The sequence below is a fragment of the Amblyomma mixtum genome, chromosome 9 (genome assembly GCF_055824585.1).
Source record: "Amblyomma mixtum isolate Tamu chromosome 9, ASM5582458v1, whole genome shotgun sequence".
In the NCBI taxonomy this organism is placed as follows: domain Eukaryota; kingdom Metazoa; phylum Arthropoda; class Arachnida; order Ixodida; family Ixodidae; genus Amblyomma; species Amblyomma mixtum.
The window spans coordinates 107,139,408-107,158,005 of record NC_143020.1 but is presented as its reverse complement, the minus strand read 5'-3'; the positions used below and the strand labels follow the sequence as shown (position 1 = coordinate 107,158,005).

The window sequence follows — 18,598 nt, the reverse complement described above, 5'->3', positions numbered from 1 at the left end:
TGCTTCAGGTTGGCAACCAGTGGCTCTCGAGAGAATTGTAAAGACGAGTAAAAAAATTTAGGGGACACTTAGGCTTTACCTTAAGAGTATGACGCGATAGCATATTAGGTTAACTCCCATAAATGCAGAAGGTCATTCTGTACTTTACATTCATAGATACCTGGGAGTCCTCTCCTGGCGCAGTGGTGTAGTGGTTAAGCGATGCGCCACTGCCCTGCGATGGCAGGTGCTCCAGATGGTGGGCCTTGTGCGGCCGATGTTGCTCATCTCGAGCGACCAATCACTAATTTGACTACCACCTTCCACGATGGGCAGTTTGCACACTGTCAGGTGGTCAGGTTGTGATGACGCTGCCAAATCACGTGACCTAGGTGGCCCCACCTGCCTCCTGGGTTGCTCTCTGAGCACCACCTGCCGGATTGATGCTCGTGGCATTTCGATCTTTACGCCGACGCCGGTAAAGGATTTTCTGGACAACGGAATCTAACACTATCGCGTTAAGCTGCACTTTTTGCATCCAGCCGAGCACACTGAAACACAACCCGGAGCGCCATTTCCCCGTCACCGTCTCCTTTTTTTGTACAGTCTTTGTCAAAAGTAACCAGGCTGCATGGTTTGCTTCTAGCTCGTACAGTGGAGCCCTTACAGCTTCCCTGAAGCTGAAATGGTCGTTAAAGGTAAGGAATGGGGGTCTTCTTACCTTCCAACACCTTCCGATATTTAAGAAAGCCACAAGGGTTCCACTATACAAGCTAGAAGCAAACCATGCAGCCTGGTTACTTTTGACAAAGACTGTACCTCGATGCGTTGCAGCTTTCACTCGAGCTAATAAAAGGTACAGTGGAAAAACATCCCCATAGTAACCACTACGCTACGAGGCATTTGTTTCTCTGATTAGAGGGCGAGTCCATTAAAACAGTCAAATCTGCCACGGGAGACATGTCACTCACGGTGCATGCCGCAGACCCACTCGCAAAAAGCAACAAAGCTGAAAGGCGGCTATCTCTAAAACACAAGCAACATTCCTCTTGTGGCAAGTGCCGTAGATCATGGCTGTTTTACTCTCATATCCCTTGCGCAAACTAAAACAAGTGTCAGCAGAGGAACGTGTCACTAGTGCTCGGCATATACGAGGCACACGTTTTGTTTCCTTCGGTTCAGTTCGTAGCGCCGACGTCCTATTCGTTGTATTCTAACCCTCTTGAAGGGTACAGCACAAATACTTTTCCAGCTACTGCCCACCGCTAAAAGGTTCTAAGAAGGTTGCGCTGAAAAGAGCATTACACTACTCTGTTCAATAAGCGTCGTAGTGAAACCTATCAGTCCAGACATGTATACAAGGGAGCACGGAATACAAGAATTGGCTGATATTGGAAAGTGAAGGACAATGGACTCAGAATTGAAATACATCGGAAAGTGTTAGGATAACGCTATCTCATTTCCTCCGAAACAATTCAATTGATCCCCATTAACTTTTTACAGCTTAAGAAGCAACACTATCGACGCTTTTGGGAGCTTGAGAACTTGAAGCTTTTTTGCGTACCTACCCTACCGCAAACAAACCAGAGCTTCACCTTCACTGACCCAATATTTATACGAAGTCCGGCAACTGAAAACTCGCTGAATCTTGAAGACACTAAAGACGCATTTAAATAAGTCTATACGACATATCAGTTTAGTTTTTTTTTTCACTATTTTTTATTACTTAGCCCACAAGGACTTTCTGTTGCCATTCAGTTTTATGTCCTTAAATGTCCACATTCAAGGAATTACAACGCTACATTATAGATTTCTCAGGTCAAAGAGGGTAGTACATACACTGAAAATGACGCTTGTATAAGCTAGAAAGCAAACGAAAGGAAATACGTATATTGCCGCGTTGACGTCACATACATTTCCGTGTGGAAATTCTTGTGGCTGAACTGTACCCCTCGACCGCCTGCGAGTCGTTGGCATCCGCAAATTAAGCAACATAGCCGTATGCATGCTGCACTAGAAGCAGCTTTTGTTACACTACTTAGCAAGAAAATACTTTATTGGAGCACAGCACAGATATATTACCACATCCGCTGGCTTCAACAGTGATTTTAAAGCACGAAATACAAGGTCTCCTAAGCTGCCAGCCCTGCCTCAGTGCGCTTCCATCGGACCCGCTGCTGGTTAATTTGCGTCACAGGTACTCTCCAACATATCGGGAGATATAGCGTACGCAGTGAATGTGCTGCATGCAAAAACTCTCAAAAAAGTTTATTAGTATATAACTATGAAAGCCGTCGAAACCCACCAGCAAAATAAATGTGCGGCACAAGCTGTGCGCTATTAGAGCTGAAATCCGCGCAAAAAAAAAAAAGCCGGAAACAGCAGTAGAAACCGTACCATTACTTACAGACATATATTACTGAAGTGTGTATATTATCCCTAGTAAGCCAATTAACGCAGTTAAACTCACAGTTAGCACACTACCGTCAACGATAGAAGGCAATTTCTGAGTTGAAAGCTGCCCTGAAAATAGACAGAGTTTGGTTTGGTTTGGTTTATGGGGGTTAAGGTTCCAAAGCGACTAAGGCTATGAGGGACGCCGTAGAGAAGGGCTCCGGAAATTTCGACCACCTGGGATTCTTTATCGCGCACTGACATCGCACAGCACACGGGCCTCTAGAATTTCACCTCCATCGAAATTCGGACGCCGCGGCCATGATGGGACCCGTTTCTTTCGGGTCAGCAGCCACCGCGAAAGCCAATAATAAGAGTATAATGATATTAATAATATGTATCTTGGGCCAAGCTTGATTGTCTTTCTGACCTCGGCATTCATATACATGAAATTGTGCTAATTAACAAACGATATGTGCAGGATGAAACAGACTGCCAGTTTCACAATCTTCTCAATGCAGTTTTTTGATGGAAGTTAGTCCCGACAACACAGTTAGCACAGCTGCATTGAGAACCACAAAAGGCAGCTTGGAATTCTGCTATTCCGCCTCGCTTAAAGTTTCTGTTGTTTCTTCTAGGGTGCCGCCGCGGCGGCGGCTCAGCGGTTATGGCACTTGGCTGCTGACCCGAAAGACGCGGGTTCGAACCCGGCCGCGGCGGCCGAGTTTCTATGGAGGCGAAATTCTATAGGCCCGCGTACTGCGCGATGTCAGTGCACGTTAAAGAACCCCAGGTGGTCGAAATTTTCGGAGCCCTTCACTAAGGCGTCTCATAGCCTGAGTCGCTTTGGGACGTTAAACCTCATAGACCAAACCTTTCTTCTAGTAACTATGTTTCTTGGTGCACCAATGGGCTCTCCTCAGATCCGGCATATTTGGGCTGCTGCAGTTAAAACCTTTCCCTCGTGTTCAAGCGGCTGATACCGCGCTAGGTTAGGAGAAACGTAGTAGGTGTCGGGCAGTGTTCAGGGAAAAAAGGACAGGGAGGGGGTGGGGGGTGAGACGGCAGAACATTAGAGAGATAAGACTGAAGGCTGCGATAAGATACGCCAGCATTCAGCTACATCGTACATCGTTTCTTCATAAGTCCGTTCAAAAGAGCTTTCTTGTTCCTTCAGCAAGGTTTATCATGTAGCATCATGACTGCGTGCCTTTCATTTTGTTTTCATTTGGTTAGTTTCGCACCTGCGTTTTATGCGAAGCATATTAACGTAGGTTTCGGGCCTTCGCGCGACGCCCGGCGGTGGCCACCATTGACCTTGAAGTGAGATCACATGATGTGACGTCACGTGATGACGTCACACCGGCTGCAGATGGGGCCTCATATCGCGCCGTCGGACGTCGCCTGGCGGAGGCCTCCACGCTTCGGTTCGCGCCGTCGCGCGCGACGCGGCGGCGCCACCATCGCTGCATCACGTGATATGTGACGTCACGCCAGGGATGAAGCAGCGCTATAGTGTACCCGCCGTCGCGTCAGTCTCTGTGCCCGCAACCGCGCCAGCGTCTTTGCGCCGGGCGTGTATGCGGTCAAGATGGCTCCAAACGCTAAGGACGTTAATAATAAGAATGCAAAACGAAGGCTGCTTCGCATCCACTGGGGCTTAACTTGATAAGCCTCCAACTTTTTGTTGTACTTCGACTGCTTATTTATTGTCCTACCGCCTTCCGAAATAAGCCGTTGTTAAGCCCGCGCCTTTCTTTTTGTATACCGTTCGCCACGATCTCGTCTTACATCGCACTCAATTTTTTTTTGCGCAAAGTTTTCTGGGTAGGTAAACAAAAGCCCCATCACAAGACGAAATTAAGCCACCAGAATCTTGATGAGTCTGACCTGTATATTAGACTGAAGTATAAAATGCGGATTGCGTTTAGGCTGTCACTGATGAAACTAGCCTAAACCAGAAGGCGAAATTAAGCCACTAGAATTTTGATGAGTCTGCCATGTATATTAGACTGAAGTTTAAAATGTGGATTGCGTTTCGGCCGTCATTGATAAAACTAGCCTAAACACAAGACGAAATTAAACCACCAGAATACTGATAAGTCTGCGATGTATATTAGACTGAAGTTTAAAATGTGGATTTCGTTTCGGCCGTCATTGATAAAACTAACCTAATCACAAGACGGAATTAAACCACCAGAATCTTGATGAGTCTGATATGTATATTAGACTCAAGTTTAAAATGTGAATTGCGTTTGGGATGTCATTGATAAGCGGAGTTTAAAACACCCTATATTTGTGCCTGCGACCGCGTGTGTGTGTCGTGAGGGGAGGGGGTTGTTCTTGTCAACTGGTACTTTTTTCTGAGTTTGTTCGCCACTCTTCCTACCATAGAAAACATCGATACACTAAATATTTTCTGCCTGCAAGGTTAAAGACAAGAGCATTCAGAAGGAAATAGCTGTATAAATGAGAACCGACTCCAAGCGTGGGCAACCGCTGCTGTTTGCAGATCGATATCGATCCTATCAAGAAAGAGTAGACAAATCTTTTCAGTGCCCAATGTTCCGCGAGCCACCACCGCCGCTATACCTCCGGCGATATAGTGACAACGCGTTTATCCACCCCTCATATGCAGATGGCAGGCTGGCTGCAACTTTCGCATAGGCCTAAGCTGTTCACGTCTATTTGCACAGCCTTGAACGTTCTACTGCTACGCCATCTATGATTAGTCATCAACGACGACTTTTAGCTACTCTAAAAAAATGCTAGCGCACTTTATATTTTCTTACGAGGGGTACGCATTGAAAGGTTGTGCGAGTGTTGCTAAAAATGGCGTCAATGCCCGAGTCTTAGTTCCACTATAGTGTACTAGAATATGGGGTAGTGTGTTCAGGCGCCGCCGCTCACCATGCATTGGCGTGTCGCGGCGCGCGTCGAAAGTGCGGCGGCGCTGCTGTAGCATGGGCTGTCGGGAAAAGACGCACTTTTTGTTGTCGTCTGCTAGTCAGTGACGCGTACGCGTGCATTGACGCGGTTGCGTGATACGCGGCTCACAGAAAGTTTTTCATGTGATCCCTTTCTCGTGCTATAATTTCCGCTGGCCGTCCGACAGTGAAGAAATGCCGAATCGTCGGCGGCAACGGCACTGCTTTACACCTGTGTGCACAACAGGCTACCATTGGACTAAGGGTGAGCAGCCGTCGCTTTTCGCTGTTCCAAAAGATGAAGCGCGCAGGAAGATCTGGGAGCGGAATTTGCACCGGAAAGACAGGACCCTGGATGAAACGTACTCGGTATGAAAACTGCACTTCGAGCCATCGTGCATTCTCAGAGATTACGTTCACGTTATAAACGGAGGAGTCCGCTTACCACACGGGGAACCAGAGTTGACGCCGGACGCCGTGCCGACGTTGCTTCCCAATAATCCGAGCTACTTGTCATTTTTTTGTCAAGGGCATCAAACAGTCGCGAGAGGCAGGGCGAAAAGGAAAAACTGCATGCGAAAATCAGACGATGTTCATAAGTATGCCACCGCGGCCGTCTGGTCATGAATTGGTCACGATTTCGAGGTCGCGTTTCCTGCTCGCTGCAGTATGCACAATAGTTTGTTCATTACCCTTGTGTTCAGACTTTACTCGGCAGCAGTACCCGCTGTAAGTTCTCTGCGCCTGCACACAATGCAGCTATTGGAAAAGAATTTGGAGCTGCTTTTCCGCAATTTTGGCTGTTTTGAGGCCGCCTGCTAGTCACTGCTCTTTTTTTTTTCTTCCGTGTGCGACTTGTCCTATCGCATTTAATTTTATTTGTCGTGCATGTACAATGACAAACATTTACAGGACACGTTATAGAAGTGTTGGCTTTTGAAAGGATCAAAAATACTCTGTGCGATGTACAGAACGCATCGCCGCGTATCGGGAGGAGTGCGTGCAGTGACAGCCCATGCTCTGGTGGCGCCATCTCGTGGCTTTCGACATCAACAGCGACAGCCGCGAGTCCTCCCTGAACACACTACCCCATATTCTAGTACACTATAGTTCCACGTACTTCACAAAGATGGCGATTGGCATCCCTTTTCCGCGAGAAAGCGTCACGTGAAGGCTAACTGTTCCTCTTTTTTTTTTTTTTTGTAGGCAATCTGCGCACTTGGATGCTGGTGGTATAGTGTACAGCCATGAGGACTTCTTGGACGCTCTTTGTGCCGTTCAGTCTGCTCTTGTGGCACCTGTGGGACTCCGTGCCGTTTCTTCAACAATTGGGAGGCATTGTCGGATCCGTAGTCATCATCCTGTTCACGGCACACTGGCTTGCAAGGCTCGCCTGGAAGGCTCTCTTTGTGAAGCATCTCCCCAGCGACGGGAAGAGTGTGCTCATCACAGGTGAGTTTTATGCGCTCCGGTGACACTGTGCCGTTGAAATACCGCGGTATACACTGCAAAAACTGAAACTTACACCTTATTGTCCGTAGAATCCGTTTATGCGCAATCCAAAGACCGCGTGGATTGCCACCTACCCACAGAGTGAACTTATATTTCGAATCTCGGAAATCCTAAACTTCATAAATATCTTGATTTACGTTTAATCCAGTGTATCCTGCTAGTCGCCAATGAATCTCAACAAAAAATATCGCCTTTCTCGGCTCGAGTGCTTTAAAAGCGTTACCTAAACGCATGGCTCGTTGCCGTCCCAGGAAAAACAAGGTTCTAAACCTTGCTCCAGTGCCTTGTTTGGCCAAATTTTTACTAAGTCACAATCAAATTGTAGAACAGGATCAAGCTTTAATTTGAACAAATCGGCTTGTTGATCGATCCTGGATACGTTCGATGCACTTGATTATAAAAATGTACAACATTATACAACGACAGAGTCCAGAAAGAAACAAGTATCACATTTTAGTGGCTAAATCTTATACCAGCCATAAGTGCTAGCGCTGACGAAGTCAACTCTGTGGCTGCATTTCGTTTCAGAAATACTCCATGTTGCTAAGACCCAGCACTCTGGTGTCGAAGAAAATATTTTTGGCTCTGTTAGAATTTAACCCCCCAGCGCACTTTGCTAAAAATTCCGCATAATGTCTTCTTACCAGTCGCGGCGCAAATACTGCTTTCAGTGAAATGACGCATTCTTTGAAAAGGCTTCGAGAAATTGTTAGAAAATAGTTGCACCTCAATTCAGTTCTTGAGGCCGCCTGCCTGAGCATTTTTGTCGCTGGGTAGGGGCCAAGAAGATGCGCTCCGTGAAGAAGAATCAACCCTGTCCTGTGCCAGCTGCGACCACCTTACCCCCGCAAGCTTTGTAATTTAATCTGCCTACCTTACTCTTTTTCCGGAAAGAGTCCTGAAGAACTGCAGGCCACGTGAGACGCGTGCACTGGACACGTGGGTGGACAGGACAGAAACAGCAGAAGCCAGAACAGGGGAGGTTGTCTGATGCCGTACCCCTCCCTTACAAACATTTTTTAGACAGTCTATAGACTGTCCATAGACTTGAGTCTATAAAGTCTACAGAATCTCTATATACAAATCCTAGAGAGCAGTCTATAGGCAATACAAATGCTATAGACAGCCTACAGACAATGCAGATACTATACACAGTCTATAGACAATCTATAGGCCTTATGCGAAATTGCTGCCATCTATCGGAGAAAAGAAGAACCAGTGGAAAGCCGCCATGTTGGAGGATGACTGAAGCTCGCTCCGCCTCTGCTCTCTGGATTTAGGCGTGCCCTGTGTTAGCTTCCTTACTGCGGTGCTGGCTCGAAAATCTTATTTCCTGTCACTTGAGCCTGTAAACATGACTGAATGGTCAGTCGACATGTTTCTGCTGCCCAAGTTTCCAAGTCAATTCGTAGACACTTACTACAAGTCCAAAATACTTTCCGAACGCCACCGCGTACGGAGCTACAAGTTTTTCACGGAGTCCTACGTCAGTTTGCCGACGCTGAACACCAAAAAATGTACGAAGCAAGTGTAATTTTCGTTTACGGCTAAAAATGTGCGCATTTCGGTCTAGTTTGAGTCAGTTTTTATTTGGTTCGATACTTTTTGCGAACGGGCGTGCCGCTTGAATTGCTGTTGTTGTAGTAGCGTTTTCTGTGTGTTGCGTCGGCGCCGAAAGCAAACGATAGTAAACCTCACGCTCATGTTGGTAGTGTCGAAAAAAGTGGCCTCTCAACATGCGACGCTTTTTATTTTCTTTGAAAAGTTCATACAGCATTTGTTTGTTTACCCTAGTGCTCTAGTGCCCTAGAGCCCTTAGTTTGCCCAAGTGTCCTAGACAGAGAGAGAAAACACTTTATTATTATTACCGGGCACATAGACCCCTAGGTCACCGCACGACCCCACTACACAAGTGTTTACCATTCATGGACTACCGCCGTTAAAAACAGGTAGCCCGTGAATGCAGCAGTGTCTATGGTTTTACCACGACGAGCAAGCAGTTGTGCACTGAGATTTTTTGGAGGATTCTACACGCGTTATGCATCCCCGGTACTAGTTGGAACTATGGTACCGCTTGAGCGGGTCCTTTGTTTTCTTTTGCACAGCACACGGCTTCGTGGAAACCGGCTGGTTAAGTGAAATCGCTACATTCATACAAGCCGTCGCTCCACAAAATAGGCACCTTTCCCTGGTCTAACAGAAACTATTGTTTAGAAGAACGTCAATTTGGGCTAGATGGTGCATTATTTGAGACAGAAATGGTAATAGCGCTGCAATAAGACGTACACAAGAAAGATTAGCGCATGTCCTGTGTCAGTCTTTCTTGTGTACGTCTTATTACAGCGCTATTACCATTTCTGTCAGAAACGATTGACTGACTTGCAGAGCGCGAACGTTCCGTGCCACGGCCACTTGACCCGTGCTAGTGTTTCCGTCGAAACAAATATTCACACTAAAAACTAACGCTTGTAACCGCTGCGGCGGATAAGGCTAGGAACGACGGATCTCACAAAGCGCGACCCGTACCACTGAACAACTGATCACGATTACTCTCTTGCGAAGCCGATAATCGCAGCACTTCACGGGCAATCGCAGGAGAAAAACAGCTTTTGTGCGATATTCGTGCCTACAAAGCTTATTTCTAATTTCATTTTCCACATGGCGATAGCGAAATGTGTTGCGCGATGTCTCGACATCTAGCGACGCTTCTGCAACATTTGTGCCGTGGATGTCGGAGATCGCAGTCCAAAAATAGAAATTCACTCAAATCAAGCGCTCTTGCCTTTTTTCCCAGGGCGTCTTTGTGACCTTTCTGCGTACAGCAAGGCACTGAACAATATGTGGGCATATTGAGGACGGTGAAACTTGAGCGCGCGCGACGAGCGTGCACCAGTACGTGCTGTCAATCCGGCGGCTATCCTCCAACATGGCGGATCGCGCGCGGCGACCGCTAGATGGCAGTGCATTTCGCATAAGGTCTATAGGTTTATGGCCATACACTTTTAGTAGACTTTTGTATATAGACAGTCTATAAACTACGAATAGATCAAAATAAATATCTACAGGAAGGCAATAGGGTCTATAAGTAGTCTATATACTGTCTATAGACCATTTTTATAAGGGCACTGCATGAGCTCACTTTGTGGGTATCTTTTGGGTATCAGGTTTAAGGGTATCGGAAATACGATTTTTGACACTATCGTATCATTATCGAAGATACTTTTTTCATTCATCATTCCCGGCCTTGGTTTCCAATGCAAGATATCACGCAAGCAGTGTCCATCGACAGGAGACACCGCAAAACATGTAACCGGCTACAGCAGGCCGCCGCGTTCAACATAAGGGCATAAAGAAATACTATAGTCCAGGGGTGCCAAATTAGACTGAATTAAGTCGGTCTACTGCTTTAACTCTTTCAAGCGGAGCTCGCCATTTATTTTCGCAAAACAAAAAGTACCTTCTACCTAAACAGTGAAAGCAGACCTTACGAAATAAAGTTAACTATGTTTGCAACGCAAAGTGCAAGCGGTTACCTTTTCTAACGGGCATGCATAAATTGTTGCAGCGGTGAGAGATTGTAAGATCGAAAGAACAGGATTTCTCAGCTGAATACTCAAATCTTCAGGGAACTATCTATACTCTTTTTTAATTTTTTCGGAAGATGCACTGGTCGTTACAAGCGCCGAAACAGAGATATTACGGACGGCTAAATCTTCCAAGCCGGTGAACAGATAGCTCACTTTTCTGAGAACTATTGTATGCAGAACAGCTGTTTTTCGCGTGTCTTGTTCTTCCCTGAAGTGAGCGCATTTCCTCTCAGGCTGCGGCAACGGCATAGGCCGTGCACTCGCGAGGCGCCTCAGCAGAGAGGGGTACCTGGTCTTCGCCGGGTGCCGCGACTCCCAGTGCGAAGGAGCCAAGGAGCTCAGCCAACTGGAGAACATCAGGGTGCTGCAGCTGGACGTCACCCGGGACGAGGAAGTCGAGAAAGCCTACTCCATCGTCAAGCGAGAGTTGGGCTCTCGAGGTAATGTGTGTCTTCCTCAACGCTTATCACTCCTGACTTGTTTCGCGGTATGACCTGCTCCGTATGATATTAAGGCGAAAGCCTTTAGTGGCTAATACTGCCGTGCGTTAACAAAAATGAACCTAGAAGCCAAGTTTGATGACTGCAGATTAGTTAGTTAATTAGTTATAGGCAAAAATGTCGAAACTGCAGTGAAATAGCGCGGACGTCGATATAGCCACAGAAACGGTGTGACGTCACATCCAGCGGAAGTCGTCACCGCATAGTGAAAATTGTCACAGAATGGTCGGAAAAACGTCGCATTTGTGCCAAATTAGACAGAAAAATGTGTAATTAAGCGTAATTAACACTTAAGAATCCCCAAAAGATGTATAACCTGGGTATCGATATAGACACGGGAACGGTGTGACGTCACTTCCACCGGAAGTCGTCACGGCATAGAGTCCTCGGCTTTCGCCTCTCAACGCATAAGTTGCCAAAGTGTCCTCGCAATTTTTCGTACCCGAACACAGTCGGCTTCGCTACATTGTGTCTAAGAACTGTGCAGGTTATTCACTCGGAGTACCGGGCTGTGCTATGGCACACAGCCGCCAGGGAAAGTTCAGGAAGAACAGGAAATAAAGCTGCGAATAAACCGCGTGTTCCCTGTTTCCTAAAACTTCGTTAACCCTGAAATCTCTTGGCTTCAATGGAAGAGACAAGCCCACTCCAAGCACTAGAACAGTAAGAGCAGAAACATGTCACGCATGACCCGATCGCTAGACAAGGAAAAGCTGGACGATTGAGAAACTTATCTAGGGCCGCACAGCGATTTCCTTCCAGTATGGCCCAGGATGCAGCTGTTTTCACGGTAAGGACATAAGCGATAATGCGCCGCGTAGAGTCCTTTCTCCAAGAAAATTACACCGAAAAGTAAGAAAGAAGTCTCTGTTAACGGATGTATTTACATCTCGCCTCGGTGGAAAAGCGGTCGCCGTGGCCGGCATCGAGCTTGTAAGGGTGCCTCCTCCTCACACTGAGGAGGCATCCAAGTGCCATGTAGGGGGCTTCGCCCCCACGATTTACATCATTGGCAATAAAAGTTTCCACCACCACCGTAACTCATATTGAACAGCAGAATCCTGTAGCCGCTGATCCAAGGCGATGAATGAAGTATTGCATTGAAGGTGCCCTTAGACTACTATTCCATCGCATAAAGCCCCAAAAGCGGATAAAAGACTTGAAAAGACGACCGCATGCCGCAATCAATAGTCACTTCTTTCCCTCGTGTCTCCATAATTAGGTGAAACGCGCTAGGACTTAAGCATCTTCGACCCTGTTGCTTGGTCACAATACAACTATTTTGTCGTTCAGGCCTCTTTATAGCCCCTAATATTGTATATAAGATACCATTACTGGCACATGTACTAACTTGCTTCTTGCGGCCAACATTTTCTGATACCGCTTTCGTTTAAGCGTCGAGAAAATAGGATGCTAGAGGCTAAGGAAGTTTCAAGCGCCTCAGGGCATCAGAAGGGGTTCGTAACTACTGTTTCATTATCATCATCGTGATCACCGTGACTATGTTCACCGCTGGGCAAAAGCCTCTCCCATGTCTCTCCTATTGACCCTGTCATTTGTCAGCTGCGGCCACCGTATCCCACAAACTTCCTAATCTCATCCGCCCACTTTACTTTCGGCCGCCCCTAGCTACGCTTGCCTTCTCTTGGAATCCGGTTATCTTGCCTTCGCATCACATGCCCTGCCCAAGCCCATTTCTTTTTCTTGATCTCGGCTAGGATGTCATTAACCCGCGTATTCTGCCTGATCCGCTCTGCCCGCTTCCGGTCTCTTAACGTGACACCTATCATATTTAATTTCATAGCTCGCTGCGTTGTCCTTAACTTAAGCTGAACCCTCTTTGTTAGCCTCCACGTTTCTGCCCCGTAGGTGAGTACCGGTTAGATACAGCTGTTGCATATTTCTCTCTTGAGGGATATTAGTAAACTGCCATTCATGGTCTGAAAGATTCCGCCATATGCGCCAAGGTTTAGTAAACCATAAAGTACTCTGCAAGAGTGGCCGCGACTGCCACACAGAATAGCGCGTGGTCCAATTTTCATAGGAGCGCTCGCGCAGACCCCCGCAGCCATAGTCACTGTGTGAGCTTCGCTGCGTGCCCACATTTTTCGACAATTAAATTTGCGTCCACCTGTTCGTGCTTGGCATTCGTAATCAAGGGCAAAAAAGTGCCAAGTGACTGGTTTAACTCAATTTGTTTAGGATCACTGCAGGGGCTGCTTAACAAAACACCGCAATGCAAAAGCACAGTTGGCATCCAGCCCTCAACGGTAGTGCCAACACGTGTTGAGAGCACAGCTCAAAGAAGAAAATTATCGAATGTGATTTTAAATGCGCATGTGTTTTTTATGGCCAGAAGGCAGAAGGAACTCAGCTGCAACCATGTGGGTGGCTAAGTATTCTAGATAAATGATCGCTAGTGAACATCGGTGAGATTCCATAAGTAGTCGCCTTGTATGTACTAGGAAAAATCCTGAATTCAGGTCTTTCCTCTCTCAGAGCAGTCATGATTTAAATTTTCAGTGCCAGTTTCAACCTCCTTTTGGCGAAAATGCGTGGTATTTAACATGGTACAAACATTAATTTGAGTTCTATAAACATCATTTGATCGTTATCGAAGTATGGATGATTGTTGTAATGTCCATAACATATATGACAACCAGGGTCGTCAGCCTGGTCATTACAGACTTGGCGCAACATTCTCACATCATTAAAGCACAGAATGTCGGCGTCCCACCACTCTCGTTTTTTTACGCTGTTTTCTTCTTTCCTTCTAAAGGAATGCACAAATCCGTAGTCAATGCGTAGCCAGTGCCAGTGTTACTAAATAAGCTCAGTCTTTCTAGTTTTAATAACGTTCTAATAGCACGCAAAATTTTGCGTCCAATGTTTCTAGACTGACCCTTCTTTGCTCTTTCTGGCGTAAAATGGCAGCGCGTGCAATAAAAACATACTATGTTAGTTTCATCTGTCATGTGTGCAATTATCGGTTTTGTTGTAATATCGTGAGCATGTTAACGCTAGTCTGTGTATCACGTCTTGATATCTTTTTATAGATTTAGTTCACGTCTTATCTTTGTAAATTTGTGATAAAATGTAGCTTTTTTAGGTAAAGCAATAAATACCTTGTATAGAATTTTTCGTACTGCTGTCACTGTAGCCTTCCCTCGGCTCCCAGGTCTCGTCAAGTCGTTGCTACACCTTTTTGCCTGAGAGACCACCAACATTGTGAAATGCTGAAAATAAAGGTTACTTGAATTGAACCGGACGATGTGTATAAACACCCTGCGTTTGCTTTCTCTGCTTTCTACTGTTCTCCCATAGAAAGGAATGTTCTTTTGAAGGGTTCTACAAAGCTATATCAAATGCTAGGTGCACGATGTCGCCTCCACAACTCTAACGGCAGTTCTTGTCTTTTTGTTTTCCCTGGACAGTCCTATGGACAGTGGTAGCCAACGCCGGTGTACGCAATGATGGCCTCCTTGAGTGGCTCACGATGGACAGCATCATGAAGATCTTCAACGTGAATGTCTTTGGAACCCTGCGGGTGATCAAGAGATTCCTACCAATGCTAAAGAAGAGCAAAGGACGGGTGGTCGTCATGAATAGCCCATTTGGTACGAATCAAGCAGGCAGAACGTGCGGCAAAGTATATTTCGAGCACTTCCTGGTGGCAGCTTTTTCAAAACGCCGCTAGGTTCTTATGACAACCGCTCTGCTTTTGGTGCACTCCATCTACATTTAGACGTTTATATGAAACGTTTATAAGATGTTTATAAGAAACGTTTATAAGACGCTTATAAGACTAAAATTGCTGGAAATCTGCAATAGGAGAATCCCAAAATTTAGCTGAGCTCATATGTTTTATACATAACATGGCCGAAGAAACCGACCACACTACCAGACAGGTTAAGAGTGGAACTGGCCGGAATATGGCTTTCTGTAGTGAGTTTTTCAGTTTGTTTGGAAAGCATTACTGACTCCCTTAGTTATATTGCGGCTTTGAACTATAAAAACACCTTTTTCACTCCAGAGGTACCGTTAATACAACAAATGGCTCGCAATGAAAGAAGAAGAAGAAAAAAACACTTTTATCTTCGAAGCGGCAATTAGACGCTAACCGGGACAGCACAACGCCAGCATGTGACGTTGAATATCTCTTTCTCCCAGGCCCCGACGCTAATTTCTATTCTTTTCTCGAAATACTGCGCTGATTTCCAGTCATTTCTGAAAAATAGTCTGTCAGAATCAATCCTCAGACCAAAATCAGCCCTTTCTTCGTGCATATTCTTTTCATTTTCAGGCCACTTTACGTTTCCAATGGGTGTGCCCTACTGCATGACAAAGCATGCACTGGTGTCCATGGTGGAAGGTTTCCGCAAAGAGTGCCATGGAAAAGGCGTGGACTTCATTAACATTGAGCCGAGTCTATACAAGTGAGCCCCTTCTTAGCTTACTAATCGCGCAACCAAAATAATAATCAAATGTGGGAAGTTGTTAACAAGATGTTTATTCACACTCGACCTGAACGAGGGACTCCAAAGTTAAAGTTGGCTAAGGCAGCATATGAAGAATGTCTCACTGCAGTAATTCAAAACACTCTCCTCACAAAGGCGTGTCGAGCGCATAAAGCCAGCACCTTTAGTCGCACTGCGGCCGGGAAGGGGTAGTTCTGCAGAAAGCGTAAAACAGTCGATGTGCTTGCCCATATTAACTACGTCACAGCAGAGAGCAGCCTTCGAAATTATTTAAAGCACAGATATGTACCTTTAGAAGCCGTACATTAGAAGGCGTCACAGTCTTATCATTATTTTCGTCGCTCAGGCCAGTCGCAGTACTTTTGCTAAACGATAAGTTACAGAAAGACGTACACAAAGGGCTGGCTTCGTCCCATAGTGTTTACAGCGTTTTGTGTCTCGTTCTGCAAATAGATCGTCACGTCATCATTGTTTACTGCATGCGTTTCGCACTATAGCGGGCCCTGCCAGTATTATGCAGCTACATAGTAAAGGCAGTGTCCCCTGTATGTGTACACAACATTGTGTCGTCCTTACGTTCGCTCCCGTCCTTATTGGCGCAGTTGTTTCACAATGGACCGATACCAACTCGCCGAACTCGCTCATCTACTAACGGCAACGTAAAGGCAATGTAAAAGCAAAGGCAGAGTAATGGCTGTGTAAAAGCAGTGCCTAGTCACACTCTTCAGGCGCTTCTTCGCAGTAGGAGTTTCAGCATATATAGAGTACGCAGACACACAAAAAATACCACGCTAAAAACTAGCTTCCTCACTGTCTTGCCTCATATTCCGAACACTATTGGAAGCCGTAACGGACGCTAAGGTTGCAGAAGTTATTTTTGAAGTTTAGCGTATGTCACTTTTATGTACGCTAGAAGAATAGCGTTATCAACATGGCGACGCACTCTAAACCTATAGGAACCCTCACTTCTGAGTGAATCTGCCGTAGTGATTGCGCCTTCTGCTGTCCTCATTGCTATATATGCTGGATCTCGCTTTCGCTTCGTGTCATTTTCTTTGAAAGAGCTTGAATTAGCAATAATTCTTAAGTGCATTTTGTTGCGTTCTAGGATTCGGCGGATTAAGGGCTTAAGCAGACGCGTCACTACCTTCGCAAAAAAGATTGTTCATTTCGTAGATGCCAATTACGGCATCACTAGAACTTGAGCACCGTGGCACCTGAGTTTGTGTAGGAGTAAATTAATGTGCCGATCAGACATGCTGTATAAGGCCTGTACAAATGCTTGCGTTTAGCACAAGTAATAGTATTTAAGCGATTCTAGATCTCTGTAGTAATTCCACGTCTGCAAGTCTTCTCTTGAAACAAAAAAAGGCATTTTTTTAAAACTCGAACTTCTTATATTCGAGATCAATGTATTTCTCATCTTATACTTTCTTTGCAGAACTAACCTCACGGCCAACTTTGGTGATATCAATTTGGTGAAGCAAGACTTGCAGCAGCAGTGTCCGGATGTCATAGCCGACTACAGCACGGAGGAGATTCACCGCTGGTTGCAGTTTCCGAGTCTCCTCGTAGATTTGACCGGGAGAGACAACCTCGACGAAGTCGTTGATCCGATTGTGCTAGCGATTCGCGAGACATATCCAGACTCCTGCTACGTTTCACCGTGGCGCCTTGGTAGTGTCTTGTTCTACGCGCCGAGATTACTTCCCGGACAGCTTGCTGACTTGGGTGTCGCAGTCTTTCTAAAGATGCTGCCTTTCGTGGTACGAACTGCGGGTTTCAAAGCAAATAAAATCTAATACTCGAACACCACCTCTATGGCGCGAGAAGCTTCTGTCGCAAGTATAGGCAGCCGTACTAGTGGTTTTTCTGCTCATCTTCAAAAAGAAAGTATGGTGGACGAGCAGAGACAGATGGGAAGGACAAGCAGTAGTGACAGCACGTACTTTCAGTGTGACTCCTCTTGGTGAGGATCGATCTACAGTGCTACCTTCACGAAGCACTTAAGGAGGTGCTCAAAGTCCGAATTGAAGTCCAGGCGAAGGACATCTTCAAAGTTAACCATAGCGGCGAACTGCTCAGAACGTGTCCTTCCTTGGTGACTCCCTCCTGCGTTATTCGCAGGGTCAGTTTTACGGCATCTAAATAACCGCCGTGAAAGTATCATTGGTCACGAATTAACCTCTGCATCGACGCCGCATTTTACCGGTCCATCCATGCTGTCCGGTTCTATCATCTTCGCCAGCTTTCAAAGCTTTTGAAGGCATTCACTGTAGATCCAGACATTGGCGTCATGACACTGTGCCCAAAATGAGAATTACTATCGTGCCCACGAGACAGACAGAGCCAGGCCACATACCAAGCAACTTTGGAATATAGAAACCTAGGGACCTGCAACAAGAACGAACTCTTTCCTGGCACATGGACATCGATATTTCATTGTTCATTGTTCATGTGCGTTGATTTACCTGTTGATGTGAAGCATCCTTGAACCTACCTCTAGTAATTTTGGAGCATGGCGTGGTTTAGTTCGTCAGTAAACTAACCAGACTGCCGAACACACACGAACAATTCCGGAAACATCTTTTTCAGCAGCGCATAGCAAGGCTGCACAGAGCACGGAGACACACGTTGACACACAAGTCACTGCAACATTTTGGAGCACCCTTTTTGTTCGGTTATCGCTCGGAAAGCTGACAGTGAGGACGACCGTTTCTAATCAGTACGCAATGTGTCGGTTGCTCAATATAGCGGCATTAGAACTCAGTAGCGCCCAAGCCTGTGCCGTGTGCTTCATCAAAAGTGAGCACTCTTTGTAGGAGTGTTTATAGCCTTGTCTCGTTTTCACTGGTCTTCTTGAGAAGAAGACTGAATCATGTACAATCGCCATCAGCCCCGCCGCGGTGGCTCAGTGGTTATAGCGCTCGGCTGCTGATCCGAAAGAGGCGGGTTCGATCCCGGCCGCGGCGGCCGAATTTCGATGACGACGAAATTCTAGAGGCCCGTGTGCTGTGCGATGTCAGTGCACGTTAAAGAACCCCAGGTGGTCGAAATTTCCGGAGCCCTTCACAACGGCGTCCCTCATAGGCTGAGTTGCTTCGGGACGTTAAACTCCAATAAACCAAACCAAACAATCGCCATCAAATGAAACTCGAACAGTGCAGCATGTGCCCAAAGGTCCACTTGACATCGTCTGCTCGTCGCCACCAGAAATAGGA

The 18,598-nt window shown here is 46.2% G+C and overlaps 2 protein-coding genes across 4 annotated transcripts in view; one reads left to right on the top strand and one right to left on the bottom strand.

Moving 5' to 3' along the window:
* The window catches only part of LOC149330582 (lysosomal acid lipase/cholesteryl ester hydrolase-like), a 181,500-nt gene that overhangs the window by 116,894 nt on the left and 46,008 nt on the right, over positions 1-18,598 (bottom strand). The window lies entirely within an intron of this gene.
* Positions 6,548-17,269, top strand: LOC149330585 (D-beta-hydroxybutyrate dehydrogenase, mitochondrial-like). The gene is made up of 5 exons (XM_089559894.1): positions 6,548-6,752; positions 10,633-10,839; positions 14,334-14,516; positions 15,203-15,335; positions 16,819-17,269. Exons 1-5 carry the CDS (start codon positions 6,548-6,550, stop codon positions 17,177-17,179), a joined length of 1,089 nt encoding a protein of 362 aa, XP_089416020.1. The 3' UTR covers positions 17,180-17,269.